At 44.5% G+C, this 22,431-nt stretch overlaps 1 protein-coding gene across 1 annotated transcript in view; it reads right to left on the reverse strand.

Moving 5' to 3' along the window:
• RYR3 (ryanodine receptor 3) overlaps positions 1 to 22,431 on the reverse strand; it is a 400,958-nt gene that overhangs the window by 197,612 nt on the left and 180,915 nt on the right. The window contains exons 31-37 of the mRNA XM_011932727.1: positions 20,991 to 21,156; positions 14,070 to 14,156; positions 13,454 to 13,680; positions 10,972 to 11,767; positions 10,175 to 10,375; positions 4,699 to 4,801; positions 3,665 to 3,802 (exon numbers count right to left, since the gene is read on the reverse strand). Coding sequence (XP_011788117.1) covers positions 3,665 to 3,802; positions 4,699 to 4,801; positions 10,175 to 10,375; positions 10,972 to 11,767; positions 13,454 to 13,680; positions 14,070 to 14,156; positions 20,991 to 21,156 — 1,718 coding nt within the window. The remainder of the gene's footprint in view (positions 1 to 3,664; positions 3,803 to 4,698; positions 4,802 to 10,174; positions 10,376 to 10,971; positions 11,768 to 13,453; positions 13,681 to 14,069; positions 14,157 to 20,990; positions 21,157 to 22,431) is intronic.

Raw genomic sequence — 22,431 nt, forward strand, 5'->3', positions numbered from 1 at the left:
GAGTATTTGTGTTGAGGTGCTGGGACTTCTTTTGTATAGATGTTTTCTTTGTCTCAGCACTAAACATGCTACAGCATTTAGCTGGCAGAGAATTTTGGTTTAGGGCTGCTAGACTGTTCAGTGAATAGGCAAGAGCTAACACAGGTAGGGGCTTTGGGGCTTGACAGGGTCAAGGTCACCTCCAGTCCTGGTCTTCATTAGAAGAAGAGTGGCAGGGGAGAGCAGGTGTTATTCAAGGCCAAGAGTACCAACTAAGCTCTGTGAGAGGTAACATTCTGTGGCAAACAGCACAGGGCTAAAGACAGAAGAGGGATATTCACCTCCTTCAGACAGACTCAACCATGCTCACCTATAACTCAGTTCTTAACCGAGGCCACCCAAAGCTGAATTGCAATGAGTCATCTCAAGGACTCTAAGCACGGAGATAAGATGCCAGCATGGAGCTTCCTTCTCCCATGGGAAAGCATTCAACAAATGGCAGAGATCAAGAATGTACCAAATTTTAATCTGTAAAATTTGACAGGTGATTTTTATTTTGTTAATTTTAGAATTTAGCAGAAATATCTGGTCAGCCTCTGCTGGAAGAATAATTCAGTGCCTATATATTTACATTCAAGGAAATGCTGCTTAAACTGCAGTGCTGGAGAAGTACTGGCCAGAATGAACAGGCAAAAAATTTTCTAGGGAATCTTCTGGATGGAGACATGGAAAAAAAAAAGTGACTTAGTACAGTGACTACTATTGTTAGATTTTTTCGCTTGTTCATTATCATTTGATCCTTTGGTAATATTGTAACAGCTTTCATTAACAATATGGCTTGGAGTTAACTGAGGCAAATCCCTTCAACATTGAGCCAGCTAGCACATTTCAGAACATGAGTTTCAGGACACTGTCGCTCTCTCTTTCCTAGAAAAGTTGTGGCTTCTCTGCAGGTCATCTGGCCAACATCAGCTTCTCATAGCGGAGGGACCGAAGGGTGGGCCCATCACCACCGTATCTGAAAACGATTCAGATCTTTGGTTTGCTGAACTTTTAAGTGTTAAAACATTGAATTCCGCTGGGTTCAGATTTTGAGTCACAATAGTGAGATATCTCACAGATGTAGTAGGCAAGATACAAAGAGTGATTTTAAAGAGCCATTCCATATGTGTTTGCAGCTCATGGTATGTATGCTGGTAAGCTCTTTGGCAAGCCTCATGGTACAGTGGAAAAGCACAGTATAATACAGACAGTCAGAAGACCTGCCTTCAAGCCATAGCTTTACTCACTTTAGGTACCTTGGGCTGGTGACAATCAGACACCAGATGTTTTTCTGGAACCAGATAAGGGTGGAAAGAATAAACAAGTACCTCTTAATTCTTCTGATTCCTATTCCCCCAACTATACGATGGAGGAGTGTAGAACACTTAACAGCAGTACATGAATATGTGTGGAAGTATTTGGTAAACTGCCAATTCATTGTAGAATGTTTCTAACACTATCTACACTTTTATTATTTCATCAAATGCAAGGGTAATAGAAATCAGATAGGCAATAACATGAACAAAGTTACCAATAATTTCAAGGATTTTGACCTTTTAATGCCTCTGGTTCTGCAGTCAGCAACCGTGTCTCCATTTGATCAGATTAAAAACAATTTATGGGGGTGGTGGTTGTTAAACCACTCTCCAGAATTTATTTTAAAATGCCAGGCTTGAGTGAGGGGATTCATCATGTCTGGAACATTCAGCAGAGAAGCCAAACATGCCTGACCACCTCGACCATTTCATCTATTTCTGGGATCCCAGGATAGAGAATTTATGACACGAAGTGTGAACCTCTCATAACTCCTCCTGTGGAAAGGAAGAAGCATGAGGTGAAGACACGCAGTCTCATACTGGGCTGGCCTCTCAAGTGTGCACGTTGTGCCAAGACAGACAGAATGTGGTGTGTGTGCCTGAGGCCTGAGGTAGCGGGGCTGCAGACTGCAATCCTTGGTGCCTGAACATCATTCACAGATGTTGGGGGAGGCTTCAGAGAGGCCGGTGACAAGTGACTTCATCTGACTGACTCCATTTACCTCACATGAAATGGTCACCTGGTGGGATTCCCCAGCCATGACATACTCTCTGTTAAAAAGAAGGTAGGAAAAGGCCAGCCGCAGTGGCTCACACCTGTAATCCCAGCACTTTGGGAGGCCGAGGAGGACAGACTGCTTGAGGTCGAAAGTTCACGACCAGCCTGGCCAACATGATGAAACCCTGTTTCTACTAAAAATACAAAAATTAGCCAGACATGGTAGCACATGCCTGTAATCCCAGCTACTTGGGAGGCTGAGGCAGGAGAATAGCTTGAACCTGTGAGGTGGAGGTTGCAGTGAGCGGAGATTACACCACTGCACTCTAGGCTCAGTGACTGAGCAAGACCCTGTCTCAGGAAAAAAAAAAAAAGAACAAGAAGGTGGGAAAGAAGTATTCACTTTCAAAATAGACTCTCAGCAGCTGATATAGGAGACATATGGGTAACTCGGCCTATTCAGTTCTCCTTTGGTTGCAACCACAAAGGGAGTCTAAACTCATGTTTTTGGGGCTTTAGAGTGCGGCTGGCACACCCTCACAAAAGACCCACCCTTTCCAGAGTGACTGATGGAACTACCCTATCAAGGGTTGCCAGTGCTAAGTCCCCCATACACTCTTCCAGAGGTTTCAACACTTCTGCTGATGAACAGTGAGATTTGTTCCCTTCAGAGATATTCTGACAAGGATGAAAGGTCGATATAAAGGGCAGTAAGATGTATGAACCCTGAAGTAGTGTTTTCAGACAAACCGATCCTATCTTGACAGTCAATTGCTCTAGTCTATGATTTGAAAGTGTGTTCTAAGAGGGATAGGAATAGGAAGCAAGATAAAAAGCGACGCTATTAAACCTGAGAAATTCCTTCTTCTTTAGACCAATGATAAATTTGCTGAATGTGTACCAAGGAGAGGACTGATTATATATAATACTCAGACAAGACAATCTTCCTCTTGAAATTTCATGTCTTAGAGACAGTCTAACAGCCCTGCAGAACAAGTTATAATCTTGTTTCATCATGGGTCAAAATGGTAGGAGTCATCGATAGTCTAAGGGTTTTAGAGATAAATCTGGACAAAGCTCGGCATTGTTGAAAAATAGAAAGTTAAAGTCTCTAGGATGCTACATTTTCAAAAATCATACCCCAAATCCAAAAACAACACCCCCAAACTCATATCCTATTTCCTTTACAAACTCTCTTTTATTATTATTTTATTTCCTCTCTGGGACAATTTTCAATTTCCAATTTTTTCAAATGGAAGTGCAGAAACAATTATCGTTAAGAAATAATAATGGTTAAAAGAGGAAGACTACGGAAACATAAAAGAACAGGCATGTATTTACAGGCACCTCTAAGAAGAACAAGAGAGCAAGAACCGACACCAAGCAATCCATCTCAGGTTTCAGAACAGTCTGACAGTAAGTTTCTTCAATCAGAAGAAAGGCAGAATCCAAAATACGTAACAGAACTACCAGCAATTATAACATACTGCCCAGATGCTTTCTTTGAAGTTAAGCAGACCATATCTATCTTATAGTATTTGTTAAAAAAACAGTTACCTTAATTAAGTCTTTGAAGAGCACCCTACCATTTAAAGGCAATGTCACTTACTGGGGCATCTCTCCTCCTCCTCCGTCGGCTGCTCCTTCTCTGGCTTGGGTGGGCCTTTGATTTTGTACACCAAGGCACGGAGTTTTCCGGTCCAGGAGGTGTCCTCCTCCTCCTCTTCCTCTTCTTCCAAAGGAACCCCTTCCAAGCCACAGAACAGGGTGAAAATCCAAAGCAGTACATGAAACCATCATGGCATCAGAAAGAACATTTTAAAAACTGCTTCCATCCTTCTGGAACTTTCTAAAGATACTACAGGCAACCTCTCATAAATATTTACCTATCTTATAGCTTTTGGAAAAAAAAAAGATTGAGTTCCTGTCTATCAGAATATCAAGTAAGTTTAATCCTAAAACGGGTGTTTTGAATCTGTACCCCCGAAACCTCCAGAAGAGTGTATGGGGGATTACATATACTCTTATAGTGTTGAAACCTCTGGAAGCATGTTTGGGGGACGTGGCCCTAGAGTCTGTAGAAGGAGTTAACATTGAGTTATTTCAAATGAAAAACTTGTCAATTACCCACGTATTATTCAACTTACCCATGTACAAGCAACATAAATGCCGAGAGCCACTTAAAACCAGTAGGTACGTATCCAGGTAGAGATTGCTGGCTGAGAAGCCTTAAGGGCAGAAGTTACTAAACACCACCCCCCCCACACACAGCCACACCTAATAGCTAAGAAGCAAAGGGATCAGAATCTTGTTGGATCTGGAAGCTGAGAGTTCCAACTAACTTTAAGTAAATTAGGTGAGGTTTATATAAGGATCAGTTATCTTCATTCTTTTGCTAGAAACCCTGCTTCCTCTTTATATCTCTGCACAGGCTCTTCTAGATAGAAGGAATTTTGATCATATATGCTGCCAGGGTTACTTCTTGTATCTTTTCTGACACAAGTAGTTGGGATAGAGTCACGTCTTGAAAGACAGTATTACAATTTTAAATACAAAAATAACTTCCCAACACACCACTAGCTTTCTAATGAAGGAATCAAAAACAGACTTTTATTGGACAAAGCCTTTCTCTGGGCAGCTCACCACAGTGAAGGAGAAGGTCCTCATGGAAATCATACAGCTCCTCCCGAATCTCCTCTGGGCAGGGGCAGTTCTCTCCCAGTTGAAAGTTAAGAAGCATGTTGATCTTTGAGGGGGAAGAGAAGAATAGCTAGTTGGTTCTCAATGTTGGCCAAGGGAACTCAGATCCCGCCTTAGACAGACACTTACATTCTTTGCAAATTTATTTTGCTTAGTGATTTTTTTTTTTTTTTGGTAAAAGTGGCCAATATTTAAAAGTAACTTTCACCTTTTTCTGATTCTAAAAGTAACTTATTAATTGCATAACATTTGGAAAATATCTAAATAAGAAAATTTACTGTGATCCCACCACCCCAAGATAACTACTGTTAATATTTTAGCTAATGTCTTCCTGACATTATATATGCATACACACAGAATGGATCACATTCCAGATATACCTTTTAAAAATCAGAGTTTTCCGCTTAATGTTACTTGAACATTTTCTTATTTTCTTAATCTAATTTTTAATAGGTGCATTGTAATTATATGGATGAATAATTTATGTAAAATTAACTGTTATGACATATTTGTTTCTATTATTTGTCCTTATAAAGTTGGTTTGAGTTTCCTTTAAAATAATTTTTGTTCATGTCTCTGATTATTTTCTTAGAATAAACTCCCAGAAGCAAAATGACTAGAGCAACAGGTTTGCATATTTTAATAGTTTTTTATATGAATTTACAAATTGCCCTTCAGAAAGCTTACAATAATTTGCATGATTAACAAATTTATACAAGTGTGTATTACTGTGTCATCTTCATTACAGTAATGAGAGTTAACACATTTTCAAATATTTTCAACTGAATGGGTGAAAAATGTCATATCCCTGTTGCTGTAATTTATGCTTAATTGGTGAGGTTGAAATTTGTTTTTTCACACATAAAAATTAATTTTATTTTGTATTTTATAAATTTCCCATCCATATTTTTCCTCCATTTTTCTACTGGGTAATTATCTTAAAAAAATTTGCCCTTGAGCACTTTGCACATCTCTAGATTTTTAACTTTTTATATACTTTTATACTCTAAATGTATTGCCCAGTTTTTAGTCAGCTTTTAAGTTTGTCTACAAGTTTTTGTTTTGTCATGTAGGTTTATGTTTTTCAGTGCCAATCCATCATTCTTTTCTTTTAGTTTTTGTCTCAGGGATTTTTTTTTTTTTTTTTCAAGACAGAGTCTCGCTCTGTTGCCCTGGCTGGAACGCAATGGCATGATCTCGGCTCACTGCAACCAACCTCCACTTGCTGGGTTAAAGCGATTTTCCTGCCTCATGGTCCCGAGTAGCTGAGATTACAGGTGCACACCACCACACCTGGCTAATTTTTTGTATTTTTAGTAGAGATGGGGTTTCACCATGTTGGCCAGGCTGATCTCGAACTCCTGACCTTGTGATCCACCTGCCTTGGCCTCCCAAAGTGCTGGGATTACAGGTGTGAGCCACTGCACCCGGCCTGACTCAGGGTGTTTCGTAGTTTTTGTGCTATGGACCCCTCTGAGAATCTGGTGAAACACATGGATTGCTTCTCTGATTAATATTTTAAATGCACAAAATAAAACACATAGGACTACAAAGAGAAATAATTATACTGACATACAGTTATCAAAACTATAAAAATAAAATTTGTGATGTAGTAACATATGTACTTTTTTATTAACTCATTAGAGAAAATGATCTAGTGGCAGGTCTTACTGTGGTCTTGAGGTAATAAGGAATGAAAATGATTTTTCTAGACACCGTAACCACTGTAACGTGATATGAAAAAATGTGCAATTTTGGTTGGTGACAAAGTCAGTTACTTGTTTTGCTGCCCATATTAAAATAAGAAAAGAAATGCTATCAGAGATCAATGAAAATAAAGCTGTCATTCATTTTGCACTCAGGTTCCTGGGTCCCCGAATTCTGCCCACAGGGCCACGACCCCAGGTCACTGAACATCTGGAGGGCAGAAGACATAAGCAGAGGTAAACATTTTGCTGCCTAAGCCAGGATAACCCAAACTCCTTCTGTTTAGGATTTCTAGGTTGGGCACATTTACAATCTCTTATTAAATCATGAACCTTGTGTAGCATTGTTAGGAGGAACTCTACTCAAAGCTCTAACTGCAAACCATATTTTGGAAGTAGGTAGAGGTATTGCTTGTAAGAAAAAATATCCACAAAACAGGTGGGAAAAGTCATGTTTGTGGTTTTTCTGTGAGCTAAAATTATGGTTAATTATATTAACAACATATGCTGATTCGTTGTTGATTAAAAATAAGATTTGAAGATCTGGTTTCTGAGTTAGAAAACTAGTTTCCTTACTAAAAGATCTCTCTTTTGGCAGAACATTTAGGAAGCAGGGGCTTCCGTGCCTGTAGGACACACAACAGAAAGCTGGGTTGAGCTGAATTTTCTGCTGCAGGCCATGCCCTTTAATAACGTCCTCTTGGAAATGAAAGGGCAGCTGGTTATGCTTGGCTAACTTGCCAGCAACCCTTGGACTACTCTCAGTTTTACCTTCTTTTGTACTTAGTTATATCCCCCCATTTTTTCCATCTTCCTGAATACTCTCTGGATATAGGGCTTAAAAATCTATTTTCTCTTCAAAAGCTGTAGAAGGATATCACTGTTTTAAAATTCTAATTTTCAGGCATCCTATTTTCTAAGTGATTTTGCATGACTATTCTCTGAAATTGATCTAAATCCACCATATCCTTTGATGACATTAAATCTTCCTGATATTGGTAACTCTACGGGTAGGTGCCTTGTAGAAGTGAATACTCTGGAGGGGATGGCAGGAGGACCGCTGAATCTCATAGTGGTAAGTGCCTCTTCTTTCATTTTTATTCCCAGACCAGCGGTATCAACATTACCTGAAAACCTGCTAAAAATGTAAATGCTTGGGCCTCAGCCTAGACATGAGGCCTGGGTGTGGTGGCTCACGCCTGTAATCCCAGCACTTTGGGAAGCTGAGGTGGGTGGATCACTTGAGGTCAGGAGTTCGAGATCAGCCCGCCCAACATGGGAAAACCCCCATCTCTACTAAAAATACAAAAATTAGCTGGTCATGGTGGCGCATGCCTGTAGTACCAGCTACTTGGGAGGCTGAGGCGTGAGAATCACTTGAACCTGGGAAGCAGAGGTTGCAGTAAGCTGAGACCATGCCACTGCACCCCAGCCTGCATGACAGAGCAAGACTCTGTCTCAAAGAAGAAACCCTAGGGGTGAAACCAAGCAAACTGTGTTTTATTAAGCCTTTTAAATGATTCTGATGCTTGCTCAAGAATCACTGGTCTAATATATTAGTGAAGAATTTCTTGAGTTACAGACTTCTGAAATGAGTCTGAAGAGATTGATCAGAGGACTGTTTAGAATACTAAAGGAGGGTACATACTCATCATCCCTTTGCTAGATGTAAAATGAGAAAGTCTTTTGGATTGACTGGAAAAGATTATTTGCGCTGTGCCAAATGCACAGGTATGCTGTTTTGTCAGGAATTACTCTTGAAGGCTTTACAAATGTTGTCAAGCTGTTTTTAGACTGGCAGTGGATCTAAATGGCAGCCCAAGAGATGGTAGAAGGTATGGAGATAGAATGGGGAAAGGAAGGGTGTGAGCAAACATTGTCCTTCCCATGAGCCAGAACCATGAGCAGCTACATCCATGAGGACAGTACTGGGTGGGCAACCCCAGGCTTGGCTGGGAGAAGGAGTTGCCAGAAAACATGTGTGAACTCCACTCACTGGGTCACTGATGGAAGGTCACAGAGCCTGGGATGAAGCAACTGCAAATATCTCCAACAATAAAACTAATAGTAGCTCACTTAGTACTTACAGAATGCTTACTCTGTGACAGGCGTCATGCAAAGCAATCTAAATGAATTATCTCATGGGATCCTTGCAAGAACCCTGGGAGGGAGATGTGAAAATTATCCACATTTTGCAGCTAAAGAAACAGATACAGAGAGGTCATGTGGAAGACCACACAGCGAGCAATGGGGGAGCCAGTTTGGGAACCCAGAGTCTGAAGCCAACATGTGTTACCATCACCACGTCATTCTGTCTTCTGCTATTCACAAATACATACGAAAGAGCCAGAATTTGCCCAGTGAAATAGGGAACATTCAGATCTACTGCCAGTCTAAAAGCAGCCTGACAACATTTGTAAAGCCTTCAGGAGTAATTCTTGGGAAAACAGCCCACTTGTGCATTTTGTGTGGTGCAAATGATTTGTTCCAGTCAATCCAAAGTGCTTTCTCATTTTGCAAAGGGATGATAAGCTTTACCCGCTCATTAGCCAGGCTGGTATCATTCAAGAGAATCTTTTAAAAGCCAAGTTATGTCATTCATTTTTAAGCCAATATAAATATCTATGTTATAAAATAGGTTAGGAAAGTAATCGGATGGAGTTGTATTTCTGCCATTAACATAAAATGGTGGTAGCTAAATTGACAACACTTTATGGACAGGCTGCTTGTTTTATATATATGTATATATATTTACTCTACGATGGGCATCATGCTAAGCAATCTAAAAAAATTATCTCATGTGATCCTTGCAAGAACCCTGGGAAGGAGATGCAAAAATTACCTACATTTTGCATCTCCCTCTCAGGATGTATACATATATATGTATATGTATATACATAATCCAAAGATCTGGTTTCAAAACAAAAACTACTTCTTCACTGAAAGATTTATCTTTTCTTTTGAACACTTACGGAGCAGTGGCCAACCCACCCGCAGGGTCTAAGTGAGCTGCTGAGCAGTGGGGAAAATGGAAACTCTTATTCTACCAGATGCGCCTCCCTCATTTAGAAATTTCTCACTAGGATCTTGACTCTTCTTAAAGCCCTTCCCACCGGGGTAAGGCTAACCTCAAGGTAGGTACTGTGAAGAATGAATGCAACAAATCACAAAGATGACTCACTCGCCGAGTCCCCGAGTCCCCTTCTCCAGGCTCCGTGGAGCTGGGGAGGCTTTGTGAGAGAGTCGTGCCACTGGCGAGCGGGTTTAGACACATTGGACGAAGAAGACTGTGGGCCAACTCTCATAAGTAGGGGCAGGCTGACCCTATTCTGTTGGTGTCTGATGGACAGGTAGTGACTTCCGGAAGGGCTGGCAGAAATCCTTGTGAGTGGTGTATCCTTGCTGAGGAGACAGTTGAATCCCAACAGTGGTCTGGTCTTTGAATCAGTAATGGAGGCATTGAAGAGGGTGAAAGGAGAGAGGAAGCCCTGCCGCATGTGCAGTTTAGAAAGGGGTATTTTCCCACCCAAGAGAATTGGCACATATTCCTTAGCTTTCAGGACTAGGCCTGTCTCCTGCTATTGCAGTGGGTCTTTTCATCTTCCATAGCTCTGGAGGCTGCCCCAGACACCATAGAGGTTTCATGTGCCCTGTTCCATAGGTCTCAAGTTCTTGCATAGGAACTGGATGGAAGCTCAGGACAGGACCCTCACCTGCTCCTGTGGGGGTGAGCGGAACTCCTTGGTCTTCCGGGCAGTCAGGGCCGCCGACATGTTCAGGGCCTGCATGAGCTCATTGTAGCGGAACTTCTGATTTGCCTGCAGCTTGGAGACATAAATGTCACCAAATGCCACAATGGCCTCCACTCGGTGCTGCAGCTCACAGTCGCAGAGATAGCTGAGGAGCTCACACATCTGCAGTGAAAGTATTATATATTTAACACTTTGTGTACATTGGTGAGGCTGCTGGCATCCCCATTTTACAGACAGTAGCACTGAGACTTAGACAATTAAAGTAAATTGCCACACAGTGGTCATAGAGCTGTTACTCAAATCTTCACCATTAAGGTGAAGGCAGTAACAGAAAGCAGCTCACTAAAGACAGAGGAAATCTGCCTGTGGAGAGAAAGAATGGTATTTCTAAGAAAATATTTTCCCAGGAAGCTCAGTAGAAAAACTAGCTCCAGATCATGTATGTGAGTGCTACCTCCCTTTCTGAAATTTTCCAGTCCTGGAGGATGGAAAGTAGAGATGCTTGTCCTTCTCTCCATCTTCCACTGTTTTCTGCACTACGTTTCTGGGATGAGTTGTTTTGGATTGTTATTATTACCAAGCTTATCACTGTTAGAACTTATTCAACAACAAGCACCATAATCATCAAGCACTCTTGGCCAGTCCCTATGCCGAGCACTTGACATACCTCATCTCCTTTAACCCTCAGTGTGTTCCTGATATTTTTATCAAAGCAGAAGATCTATTAACCTGCCTCCACTTAACCACCTGCAGCTTACCTGCAGCTTGACGGACTCGGGTAATCGAGTCTGCAACAAGCCTTTGACGGGAGCCTCCTTGCCGGCCTTCTCCCCAGCCTCCACAGCCTTCTCCTCCACCTGGGTCACTTCCTCCTTTTCTGCTCCCTCCTCTGTCTCCGCACTATGCTCCCCAAACACAGAGGGATCAATCAGGAGGAGGATCTGCCGAACATCGTCATCATCAAACACGCCCATGACCAGCAGGGTTCCAATGAGTTTCAGCACAGGCACAAACTGGAACTCCACAGACCCCCCGACGGGGTCTCGGATGTGGGCCCCGCTGTACTGCACTGCCTCTGTCAGCATACTCAGAGCCTTCGTCCTGAGACTCTCCAAGGGAATCTCAGGGCTCTGTTTTTGGTGCTCCTCACCAGTCACGACAAAGCAAGGGGTGGAGAACCTGAACCCGGGCTTGAGACATGTTCTCAGGCCCACCCCAGGCAGTCCATGCCTCTTGGACTCATCCGGGAAGAGGCGGATATTCCTGGTGGTGCTGGTAATGGGGATGATGTACTCGTTCTTCATCATCAGCTTCCTCTCCTTGGCATTGGCCAGGTGGATGCTGATGAGCAGGTCATAGAAGCCAGCTCGAAGGAGGCCGGGGAGGTACTTGTTGTCAATGGCATAGAAGAGCTGGGGGAGGTCCACGTGGCTGCACAGGGCGTAGGCCACGCGGCTGTTTCCCAGGGCGCACACCGCGCTGTAGAGCCTCAGCGTGTGGTAATGGAACCTCATCAGGTCCTCCTGCTCACAGAGCTCCAGGATATCCACACACCTTAGGACAGGACGAGCAATCAGCCACACCAAGGGGAGAAGAACCCACCAGAATCCAGCGATTTCACCTAGCCCAATGGAGGCAGAGCGGGGGGAAGGATGGAGGGGTCTCTGCCACAGTTTCTCTTATGGCTTATCATGCCTCTCTCAGCTCTGGTCCATATTCCAGCTCCTAGTACTCCACCATATTTAACTACAAGACTCTCAAAAGCCTGCAAGACGCTGGTTTACCAACTATGAAAGTCCTCATTATTAGGAAAAAATCCAAAATTCCCAAACAAAACATTCACATATATGAGAGCGATGACTTGGTCGTCTTACTTGTAGGATCAAGCAGATCTTGCATTTCCCTGTGTAAAATCTCCTTAGAAAATGTAGATTATGCTTTCAGTCAGTCTACCGTCTACACCAGGGGTTCCCAGTCCCGGGGCCATGGACCGGGACCGCCAATAGATTCTCACAGGAGCGTAAACCCTATTGTGAACCGTGCATGTGAGGGTTCTAGGCTGCATGCTCCTTATAAGAATCTAACGCCTGATGGTCTGAGGTGGAACAGTTTCATCCTGAAACCATCCGCACTACCCGCTCCCCCAGTCTCACACACCACTGTCTATGGAAAAATGTCTTCCATGAAACCAGTCCCTGGTGCCAAAAAGGCTGGGGACCACTGATCTGGATCATTTGTATATCCGGTCTATCACTATCCATGGGGTGTTCCTCCAACAACCAGAAAACAATCACACCTGCACTCTTGTCCCGAGAGGAAACACCTTCCAACTTAAAACCAGTTAACATAATCCAGCTGGCTTTCTCCTTGATTTAGAGCTTCCTTGTTTGTGTGGGTCCAAGGCCTGGGCTCTAATCTCTGCTTAGATTTTCCATTTAGTCTGATGCCTCATCATGGATTTGAAGACTGCAGAATTGACTGACTTGGCTGGGCTCCCGGTCTTCTCTGCCCGTTTCCTGCCGTGGCCTGCCCTGCTGTCTGTGACCCAGTGGGACATCTAAATGGGACCTACGCAGGTGTCAAATACCTCCACCCTTTCCCATTACGCTGCTTTTTTATTCAAAGAGGTCAAGGAACGGCAATAACTATAACATGTATTCCTTACTATGTACAGAAACTGTACCAGATTATACCTATACGATCTCATTTTTTTCCTCCCAGAAACCCTTTGGGCGGGCACTTCTCTCACTGTGTAGATGAAGAGAGCAACGTTCAGAGCCCACAAGTAATGTACCCAAGGCCACGCAGCCAGAAAGCAGAAAGAGAGAGCAACGGGATTGAACCCCAGCCATAATTAACAGCACCTCTTAGCAAGGGGGGACCAGGAACCTGATTCCTGATTCTCTAAGTCAAGCTAGGATGCCTCGTTCTTCCCCTTCCTGTCATAAATGATGCATATTTCAATGTAAATTGGTTTTTAATTAGAGGCATGGCACTGTTCCTTGATCCCAGGCACTAGGAGCTGCAATAAAGGTCCTGTGGCAGCACCTCGTAATATGTTTCCTGCTGTTTCTGAGTAATGAAAGTGGGAAGGAACAGAAACTGAGGCACTGGGGAAATCAAATCATATTGGGACTCAGCAGGATCCACTACAGATGCTCCTGGTTCCCTTCTGGGCTTGCCTGGCTCTGCCTCACCTGCCCTCAGGCCTGCCCCTTCCTTCGCGGGCCCATCTGGTACCTGTTCTCCTCAGGGATGTGGAGCGCCATCATCTGCAGGGGCTCCAGGCACTGCACCACCCAGCCGTGGCGCTCGCTCACGCGCTCGCTCTCCACCTTCAGGAAGCTGTTGGGCACACGGCTCCAGAGCACAGGCTGGATGGTTTGGACATCCAGCCGCGGTGGACACTGTGGGACCGGGTTCTTCTCTTCACTCTTGAATATGGCCGCCGACAGGGGCATTGCATTCTGGGGCATGTGGGAAAGGCATTGGAAAAGAAACACACAATTGCTGGATGACGCACCCAGACGTTTTAACCACTACGGTCAGTATAAATTAAAGAGGGACAGATGTATCCAGGGACCTCTAAGGGCTTTACTAGCATTAATTAGCACTTCAAATAATGGGTTAGATGAGCATTAATTGATTCTTTCAGCATCCAAAAGAGGCGGGAAAAGGGGTAGATAAGAATGCATATTCTATCATCTGAATTCCACAGGAAAGGGCAGGGCCTGGGGGTTGGGGGGTTATGGGAAGTGAGCGGGCTTCTCCTGTCTTCTGAGGCCTGGGATTTCCCCCCAATGGTTAGTTCTGCTTTCTCTTGTCATGGCCATTAGATGAGAGGACAAATAAATACCTTCAGCTTTCCAAGTTCAAACTGAAATAAGGTAGTACTTGTAGGCTGCAGGAAGACTGCTGGAAACACTTTGGTGTTGGGCTCCACCTGGAAATCAAAACAAATCAAAAGCTTTGCCTGGAGCTGGGCAAACATCACAGCCGGCTCAGCCATTGGGTGTTTTGGTCAACAATCTCATTCCAGTGATGGCTAGCTGTCTGGTCATTCTCCACTGCTCAGAAATTCACGGAGACCGAGTGTCAACCAGCAGAGATTGTCACAATTCCACACCTTAAACACTCGCTCTACTTGGGGCTGAATAATCTCAGGTCCTTTCACTTTTTCTCTCAGATACCTGTAGCCAGTAGCTTCCTCCAGTGCACAGCAGGATAGGTAGGTGTGAAGCTAACTCCCCACCAAAGGCAACCTGCTGTTGGTCACTGAACAATGTGATGTGCCTGCTCTTCATCGAGCCCAGAGACACATGGCACATGGGTAGAAGCATCATTCTCCACACCTGCCCACAGGAGATGACAACTGGGATAGGGTGGTGACGCAGGCAATCGACATTAGTCAAGCAAGCCCAGGGAGATTCCATGGCAGGGTTTCCCAGCCTTGGCACTGCCGACATTTCAGGCCAGGTAGCTCTTTGTGGCGGGAGCCATCCCGTGCACTGTAGGATGCTGGGCGGCATCCCTGCCGTCTGCCCACTGCCCATCAGCAGCACTCTCTGCCCCACCACCGTCATGACAACCAACAAGGTTCCCAACATTGCCAAATGTTCTGTGAAGGGCAAAAGCACCCCCGATTGAGAAACACTGCTCTACAGGCAAAGACTGTGAGGTCTCTCACTGGAATAACAAAAGGACATTGTTTCCCTCCCAAATCTCTCACTCTCCTGGGGTTCCTCTGAACTCATCTCCACCCTCTCCACCCCCTTCTCACTCTTCAGCATTCCAGTTCTTATGTTGAAGGGTCTGGGATGCACTGATGTGCCCCAGCTGCCACTTAGATGAAGCGTTAGATTTATCAATGTACCACATCAGGAGCTCCAGGTATTATTTGCTCCCTTTGATGGAGGAGCAGCCTCTGAATTCTCTAGTACTAAAGTATTTTCAAGGGAGAGTCACTGGAGGACGATGGAAGACTACATAAAGTCTCCTCACACACTGAGACTTTAATTCCACCAGTTGAAACCTTTTAGGTTGAAGCAAATGTAGCCATTAGAAAATTCTTGCAACTCTCCCCATCTACAAATGAGGGGATGGCAGGTGTGCTGGACATACCCTAAGGTGACCCCAGTGAGTCATCATTCCCCTAGAACTTGTGTCTCGCTTTCAGGAAATAGAATGGCAAAGGTGAAGGACCTGTCACTTCCTAGATTATTTTATGTAAAACTTCATCTTGGTGGGCTGGAGAAAAAGCTTCTCCAGATGACCTTGGAAATGTGAGCAGCTATACTGGTAAAGGGCTTACGAGAGAGCCACGGAACAAGGAATTCTTGGGGGTGGAGGGTAGGGAGAGTGGTCCCTGGATGTAGCCAGCATGAAAACAGGACCTCAGCTCTACAAATGCAAGCAACTGAATTCTGCCAACAAGCACATAAGCATGGAACAGGATACTGAGCTCTAGAAAAGAATGCAGCCTGGCTGAAACCTTAACTGTATCCTTGTGAGATCCTGGGACTGAGGACCCAGCTACACTGTGGCCAGACTACTGATCCACGGAAATCATGGGATAATAAATGTATGTGATTTTAAGCCGCTAAATTTGTAGTAATTTGTAATGTGACAACAGAGAATGAGTACAGTGAGTTTTCTTTTTGTCAAAGCAATTTTCATAGGCATTCTTTAAATAATGAACTTCCTCAATGCATTTAGACATGAGATTTACAAAACCACACAATTTTATGGCTGTGACTTAGAAGACTGTATGATTTAGTGCTATCATTTGTTCATGATGAAACAGGCTGGACGGGTTAAACCCCAGATTTTCACCTAGTACATGGTCCTTCTAGTACACAAAAGTGGCCTCACATTTCAGGTAAAAATATTTGGTTCATACTGGATGTTCCATGGATGATATGAAGAGATAAGTGCCAGTAAAACCAAAATGTTGGAGTAGACTGCTAGTGCTGTCTGGCTGTGCCTGAAACAAGCCTTGTTAGGACATTCAACAGATAATTATATAGTATCTATTATATACTTGCTTTGTGCCAGACCCTGAGTTCATGGTAATGAGACATGAATAGGAAATTATGATTTGATGTTGTTCTGACTTGAGCTATAAGGCAGGAGTCGCCCCTGGGCCGGCTCCCAGATTTCTCAAATGCCCACTATGTGACATCTAGAACAACTTGTAGCCCTCAAGTCACTGCAAACTGAAGGGAGCAGAGCTCCTGTGGCTGAGAAAACTTCATCTGAACCAGCAGGAAGCCCATGTGTCTGTGCAAACAGGGAGAGAGAAATGCGTTCAGTCAAAGGCTTCCTTGGCTGAACTAAGTCACACCAGTATAGGGAGCCATAGCTTGAAGAGGGAGTTTTATTTTCAGGTCCCTCAGGACAGGTTCCTGAAAACTTCATAAACCGCCCAAACTCCAGGGCTCTCCTCAACCCTCCCAGCAGAAAGTAGGTGTTTTGAGAGCATGTAGGATGCGCTGGGATAGGTTTATTCTCCACCATGCAGAGTGTACTCCCACATGATAAACACAGGAAATTTCTCTTCAATCACTACAAGAAGAAGAAACACAAGTGTGGGCTCATGAGGGTGTAATGAGGATAAAAATGGGTAATTGGTGGTGCGGTATGCAGGATTCTAGAAGGCTCTCCGGGACCCCTGGTATTACTCATGCTATGTGGCGTGGCAAAAGGCATTCTGCTGATGTAATGCAATTGTACTACCAATTGCCCCCAAGATAGGGAGACCTTGTTGGCCTTTTCAAATTGCATGAGTCTTCTAAAAGCAGGAGTTTTCCTGCTGGAGGAAGAAGGCAAAATCACGGACAAAAACCGAATATGTCCTTATTGGCTTTGAAATGGACGGGGCCACATGTAAAGGAATGCGGGTATCCACTGGGAGCTGAGAGTGGCCCTGGCTGATAGCCAGCAAGGAAACAGGGGCCTCAGAATCTATGACCTAAGACCCATAACCTCAAAGAATTGCCATTACCTTGAATGAGCTCAGAAGTGGAATCATCTAAGAGCCTCCAGATGAGCCTGGTTCAGGCCCAGAGCACACTTTGTGTTTGGCCTTCTGAGAACATGAGCACCCAGTCAAGCCTGCAGAACCCCGAAATAATGTGTGTTGTTTGAAGTTGCTAAATTTTGTGGTAACTTCTCAGGCAGCAATAAGAAAACGCCTATAAGGGGATTTCCCAGCCGTGGGTCAGTCTGGTAACACATACTTGGTGAGCATTCACTAGGTGCCAGGTACTGTTTCATGCATGGGGAGGCGGCAGTGAGCACGGGAGAGGGTCTCTACCCTCAAGGAGCTTACCTTCTAAATGAGGAACTTACATGACCAAGGATTGTGCAACCAGCCCAGATTTAGCACTGCTGTGGTATGCCACTGACACTTTCCCTTTTGTATCTGAGGCACTTTTCATCACTGGCTGATCTGTTTTGTCCTTACAATAATGGACATCCTTTTTCTAATCATGTGTGAAGGTCATGGCATAGGAACCGGCCTGAATTGAAAGCTAACGCCTCTTGTAAATCCGGATCACATAGCTGCCTGTGTCTCAGACTGGTGTGCCTGGAGTGGCAATCACTGAGAAGCATCTCTTGAAGATAGATTTTATTTCTCCGATTTTCCACTGATTATATTAAGTGGGACAGAAAAATGTGTTCAAATTGCTTATCACCATTTAACGGGGAGGTCTAGAAACACTGTTTGAGAGACTCCTTCTCTCATTATTTTGGTTTTGAGTCCTTTCCAAATCTGAAAGCCAGTGTATCAATATTGCTGGACTGTTCTTCTTGAGATAATTGAAAAATGAAAATGGCTGCAGCTGTGGAATAACAACGATCCCCCTGTCAGGGACCAGGTGCATGGCAGGACACGTTACTGTCGCGCCTGGAACGAGAAGGGGGCTGGCCGGGTGTGAGCCGCTCAGGTTTCTGGACAGAGTCCTGACACCGTCTCCTTTGCAGCAGCATTCTTTAGGGCAAGAGTCAGGACTGGGACTGCTGAGCAGGGTCATGAGGATTTCTATGCACGGGGTGGAGGAAGGCTCTCCAGGAGGTAGGTACCAGCACCCAGCCAAAAGAAGACAACTGACCAGCCTATATCACCCAGGAGGATGGTGAAAGGTGGGCTAAAGCTGCCACAGTGTCCTCCTCTTCAACATCACGGGCTCTTTCCTGAAGCAGACAAGTCACTGCTGCTGCAAATGCCATGTGAACAAATTAATTAACTTTTCCGAACTGCCAAAGATCAGCTAGTCTTAAAAGTTCTGAGATGCTTTAGTGTTCTCTGCAGCTCAGGGAGGGCCCTTCAGTTAAACTCATTTCTAAAGTTAATGGGAAAAAGCTAATGGATTCTGAAGGACAGCAGTAACGTATATAAAACACTTCTCAGTGGATTTGGGGGTGGAGAGATAGAATCATGAAAAAGTACTGGAAGAATAATACTTTCTGCCTCAAAGCCTGGCTTTGCGAGTGCATCTTTCTGGAAACAGTTGGTTGTGCCCCAGCTGCTGAAGCAAGCCTGCCAAGTGGTGATGATTCCACTTTCTCCCAGGAGGAGGAGGAGGTGCAGAGAGGGTCATGCACGGCAGGAGGTGCTGGAGAGACTAGGTGGCGGCCTGTGCGCCAGCAGGCTGTTCCCCGCTCCCAGGAACGGTTTGCTCCATCTGTTCTTAGTCAATGAACATTTCAGATGGGAGGTGGCTGCTCTGTCTCCTCTTTACCTTACCTCATCTCTCCAACCACAGGCCAGAGAACTGGCTGCCAAGAGGCTTTTCAGCCTGGAGGCTGTAACCTGAGGCTGACTTAAGAATCAGGAGTTGTGTCCATATACATCATAGCAGAATGTTTTTAATTTGCTATAGTCAGGTAAACCAGTGACCCTGAAAAACTGCTGGATTCCTTAAATACTGCATGCCACTCTCCTGCTCAGAAACCTTCAATGGCTCCCCATTTCCTATCTATACCTCCCTAGTTTTCCAAATACATTTCTTACCAATAACTGTAAGAGCCCTATGCGATGTCCACCGATCCTTAAGCACACTTCATGCTTCCCTATCTCCATAATGCTTCTTGAGCTATGTATTCAACACTCTTCTCTTTCTACCCACGAAAATTCATTCATTCTTTAAGACAGGGTCTCACTCAGTCACTCAGGCTGGAGTGTAGTGGAACAATCATGGCTCACTGCAGTTTTGACCTCCCCGGACTCAAGCGATTCTCTTAGCCTCCTGAGTAGCTGGGACTACAGGTGTATGCCACCACACACAGCTAATTTTTGTAGTTTTTGTAAAGCTGAGGGTCCACCATGTTGCCCAGGCTGGTCTCAAATCCCTGAGCTCAAGTGATCTGTCTGCCTCGGCCTCCCCAAGATACTGAAACTACAGGTGTGAGCCTCCACGCCTGTATACAAATGCTTTTTCCTTTAAAAAAAAAAAATCAAGATTTCTCCTTAATGAACATGTTCCTCACTGCTCGTGATAGAAGGAGCTCTTCCTTTTTTGAACTCGCATAGCGTTCTCTGTCTACAAATACTTGTGACTCTCCATTCTGCCCTGGAGAGTCAAGAATGTTTTACATAAACATTAATTCCTTAACTTCCCATCTCCCATAGTATGCTCTGTGGAACTCTAGGTTCATAGACTATTACTGGTTCTTAAAGTTAAAAAAGTGCTTTTCTTTGTCAAATAATTTGAGAATTGCTCGGTTAGATAGGTTTCTTTCTGAAGTACTTCTCAAAAGTTTCAGTGTGCTAACCTTCATTACAAAACTTCAAGAGGATTTGATTTGTGGCAGTTTCCGAAGCTCATGTGGCCATCAAGAATGAAGAGATCAGGCTGCTTGTGGTTAATGACAGGTAAACCCACATGTGTATAATGGATGGTTTTCCTGAGTAGCTCTATGAGTTCACAGTCCAGGAAATGAGGAAACACATTATTTATATAAATGTGTTTATTTATTTATTTTTTTTGAGATGGGAGTCTTGCTTCGTTGCCCAGGCTGGAGTGCAGTGGCATGATCTCAGCTCACTGCAACCTCCACTTCCCGGGTTCCAGCAATTCTCCTGCCTCAGCCTCCCGAGTAGCTGGGACTACAGGCACGGGCCACCACGCTTGGCAAATTTTTTGCACTTTTAGTAGAGATAGGGTTTCACTGTGTTAGCCAGGATGGTCTCAATTTCCTGACCTCATGATCCCCCCGCCTCGGCCTTCCAAAGTGCTGGGATTACAGGTGTGAGCCACCGCGCCTGGCCTATAAATGTATTTTTAAAGCATCCTGTAAGGTAGTCATAGGGAATGTGGATAACCTTTTTGCAAAAGGGATACTTCCTGGCAAATTAATCCATTTTTATAGGTTTCTGAGTACAGAAGTTTCTTAAAGTGAGAAGTATTTCTGTTTACACTTTACATCTTGCATCTTGTATAGTGCAGGTAATAGATAAGGCTGCACAAGAAATAGTTATGAAATAAATGAACAGCCTTTTATAGCTCAACACCAAGGAAAAGCCTTTTCATCCTCTAGAAAGATGACCAGCGTATTGGATCAACCAGTAACTATGATTGCCCAGCCCTGTGTTCTCTGCACACATTGAAGTAACTTTGTTCTTGTTTATCTGCTGTCCTAAGTGGTCCATGGCCCACACGGGCTCATCAGCTTGACACACTGTGGCAGGAATGCCGAGTACCAAGAACAAGGAACACAGTCACAAACGCCAGGCGTGGGATAGCCCTGTTTTGGCCCCAGAAGCCGCTCTTACCTGGTAGCAGGTGCCCAGTTCTTTTCCGTTGGCTGAGAAGGACAACATGCCCATTGCCAGATCCACAAGACAGCCGATCTCCAGGTCCACGTTGCTCCGATTTGATCTCTGGGAACTGGCCACTATGTCCCCGCCCCAGACCATGTAGCAGTTGCTGCGTTTCACACTAGGAGCCAAGACAGGAAAAGGCAGAGAATCTGTACTGGGGCAGTTTGTAATCAAGACTCAGAAATGAAATGAAAATACCTACAGAAACTTTCCTAGGAAGCTTTCTGTTCAGCCCCAAATAATTTTTTTTTTCTTAAATGAGTTTATTTAGCTTCACCCCCATTTACTCAGACACCAACCACTCAGTGTAGGGGTGTGGCAATCTATTCAGGCTACCTCCTTCCAAACAGCACAATGTTCAGAGAACTGTTTCCAGACTCAACGTCAACACACCTTTGTGAAACAGATCAGGGAATGGTAGCATCCCACCACAGAGATGGGAAATTGAGGCATGGGGTGAATGACCACCTTTGGCAAACTTACATGGGGATTTGGAATAAGAGGCAGAAACAAAAGTCTGGGTTCAGAGTCCCAGTCTGGTAACCAGCGCAAAAGGCTGTAAAACACTTGAAAACTCAGGCCCACATTCCTCAGGATGGCCGGCCTGGGCTCCCTACAAGGTAGTTTTTCTCTGACATCTTGCCACTACCTTGACTTATATGCCCCCGTCCTTCCCAGTGCCTTGGAGTTCTGCCTCCCGCACTACTGGCTAACCATCAACTTAGGTGCCTTGCTTAGCTTTCTGTCTACCAACCCCCAGAATACAAAACTCCATTACAGGTATTTACACTTAAAATCAAACTGTAATAATGAAAAAGTCCTTAAGGCTCCAAAGTCCAATTCCTTAATTGTAGGATTTCACATCCCAGGTGAGCTGTGGAGATGTGTAGTGGCTGAGGTGATCCTCACAGCTCCCCATCATGGGCAAGAGACGACTGATTCTTTCTCCTTCTAAACCCACACTGGTGTACGTCAGCTCAGGCACCTGGTCCCTCCAAGTGACATGATATGACTTTTCTCAAGTTAAATCAAAGGGTGACGCTATACCTGATGCAAGAGCAGCCCCTTTAAACATCTTAGGGTCAGTGTGATGTGACTCAGCCTGGCTTCCTGTTGTGGTCCTCAGCATGGAGGGCAAGGCCACACAGGGGCAGGGACAGTACATCTGGCACCGTGGGGTGGGTAGATCCTGGAATAGATTCTGTCAACTCTGAGAGTTGCTTCACTTCTCGGGATGATGTTCTCATTTGAAAAACCAAGGGTTCACTTAGGATTCGCCAAGGTTCCTTCTGCCTGTAGAAGTCTATCACTTTCTCCCTTGGTAAGCATGCATTAATTTCCTGTCCTCTCCTTTGGGGCAACAATGGGTCTGCTCACTTCCTGTGAATGCCCT

Source organism: Colobus angolensis, unplaced genomic scaffold (assembly GCF_000951035.1).
Source record: "Colobus angolensis palliatus isolate OR3802 unplaced genomic scaffold, Cang.pa_1.0 Scaffold97, whole genome shotgun sequence".
Lineage (NCBI taxonomy): Eukaryota > Metazoa > Chordata > Mammalia > Primates > Cercopithecidae > Colobus > Colobus angolensis.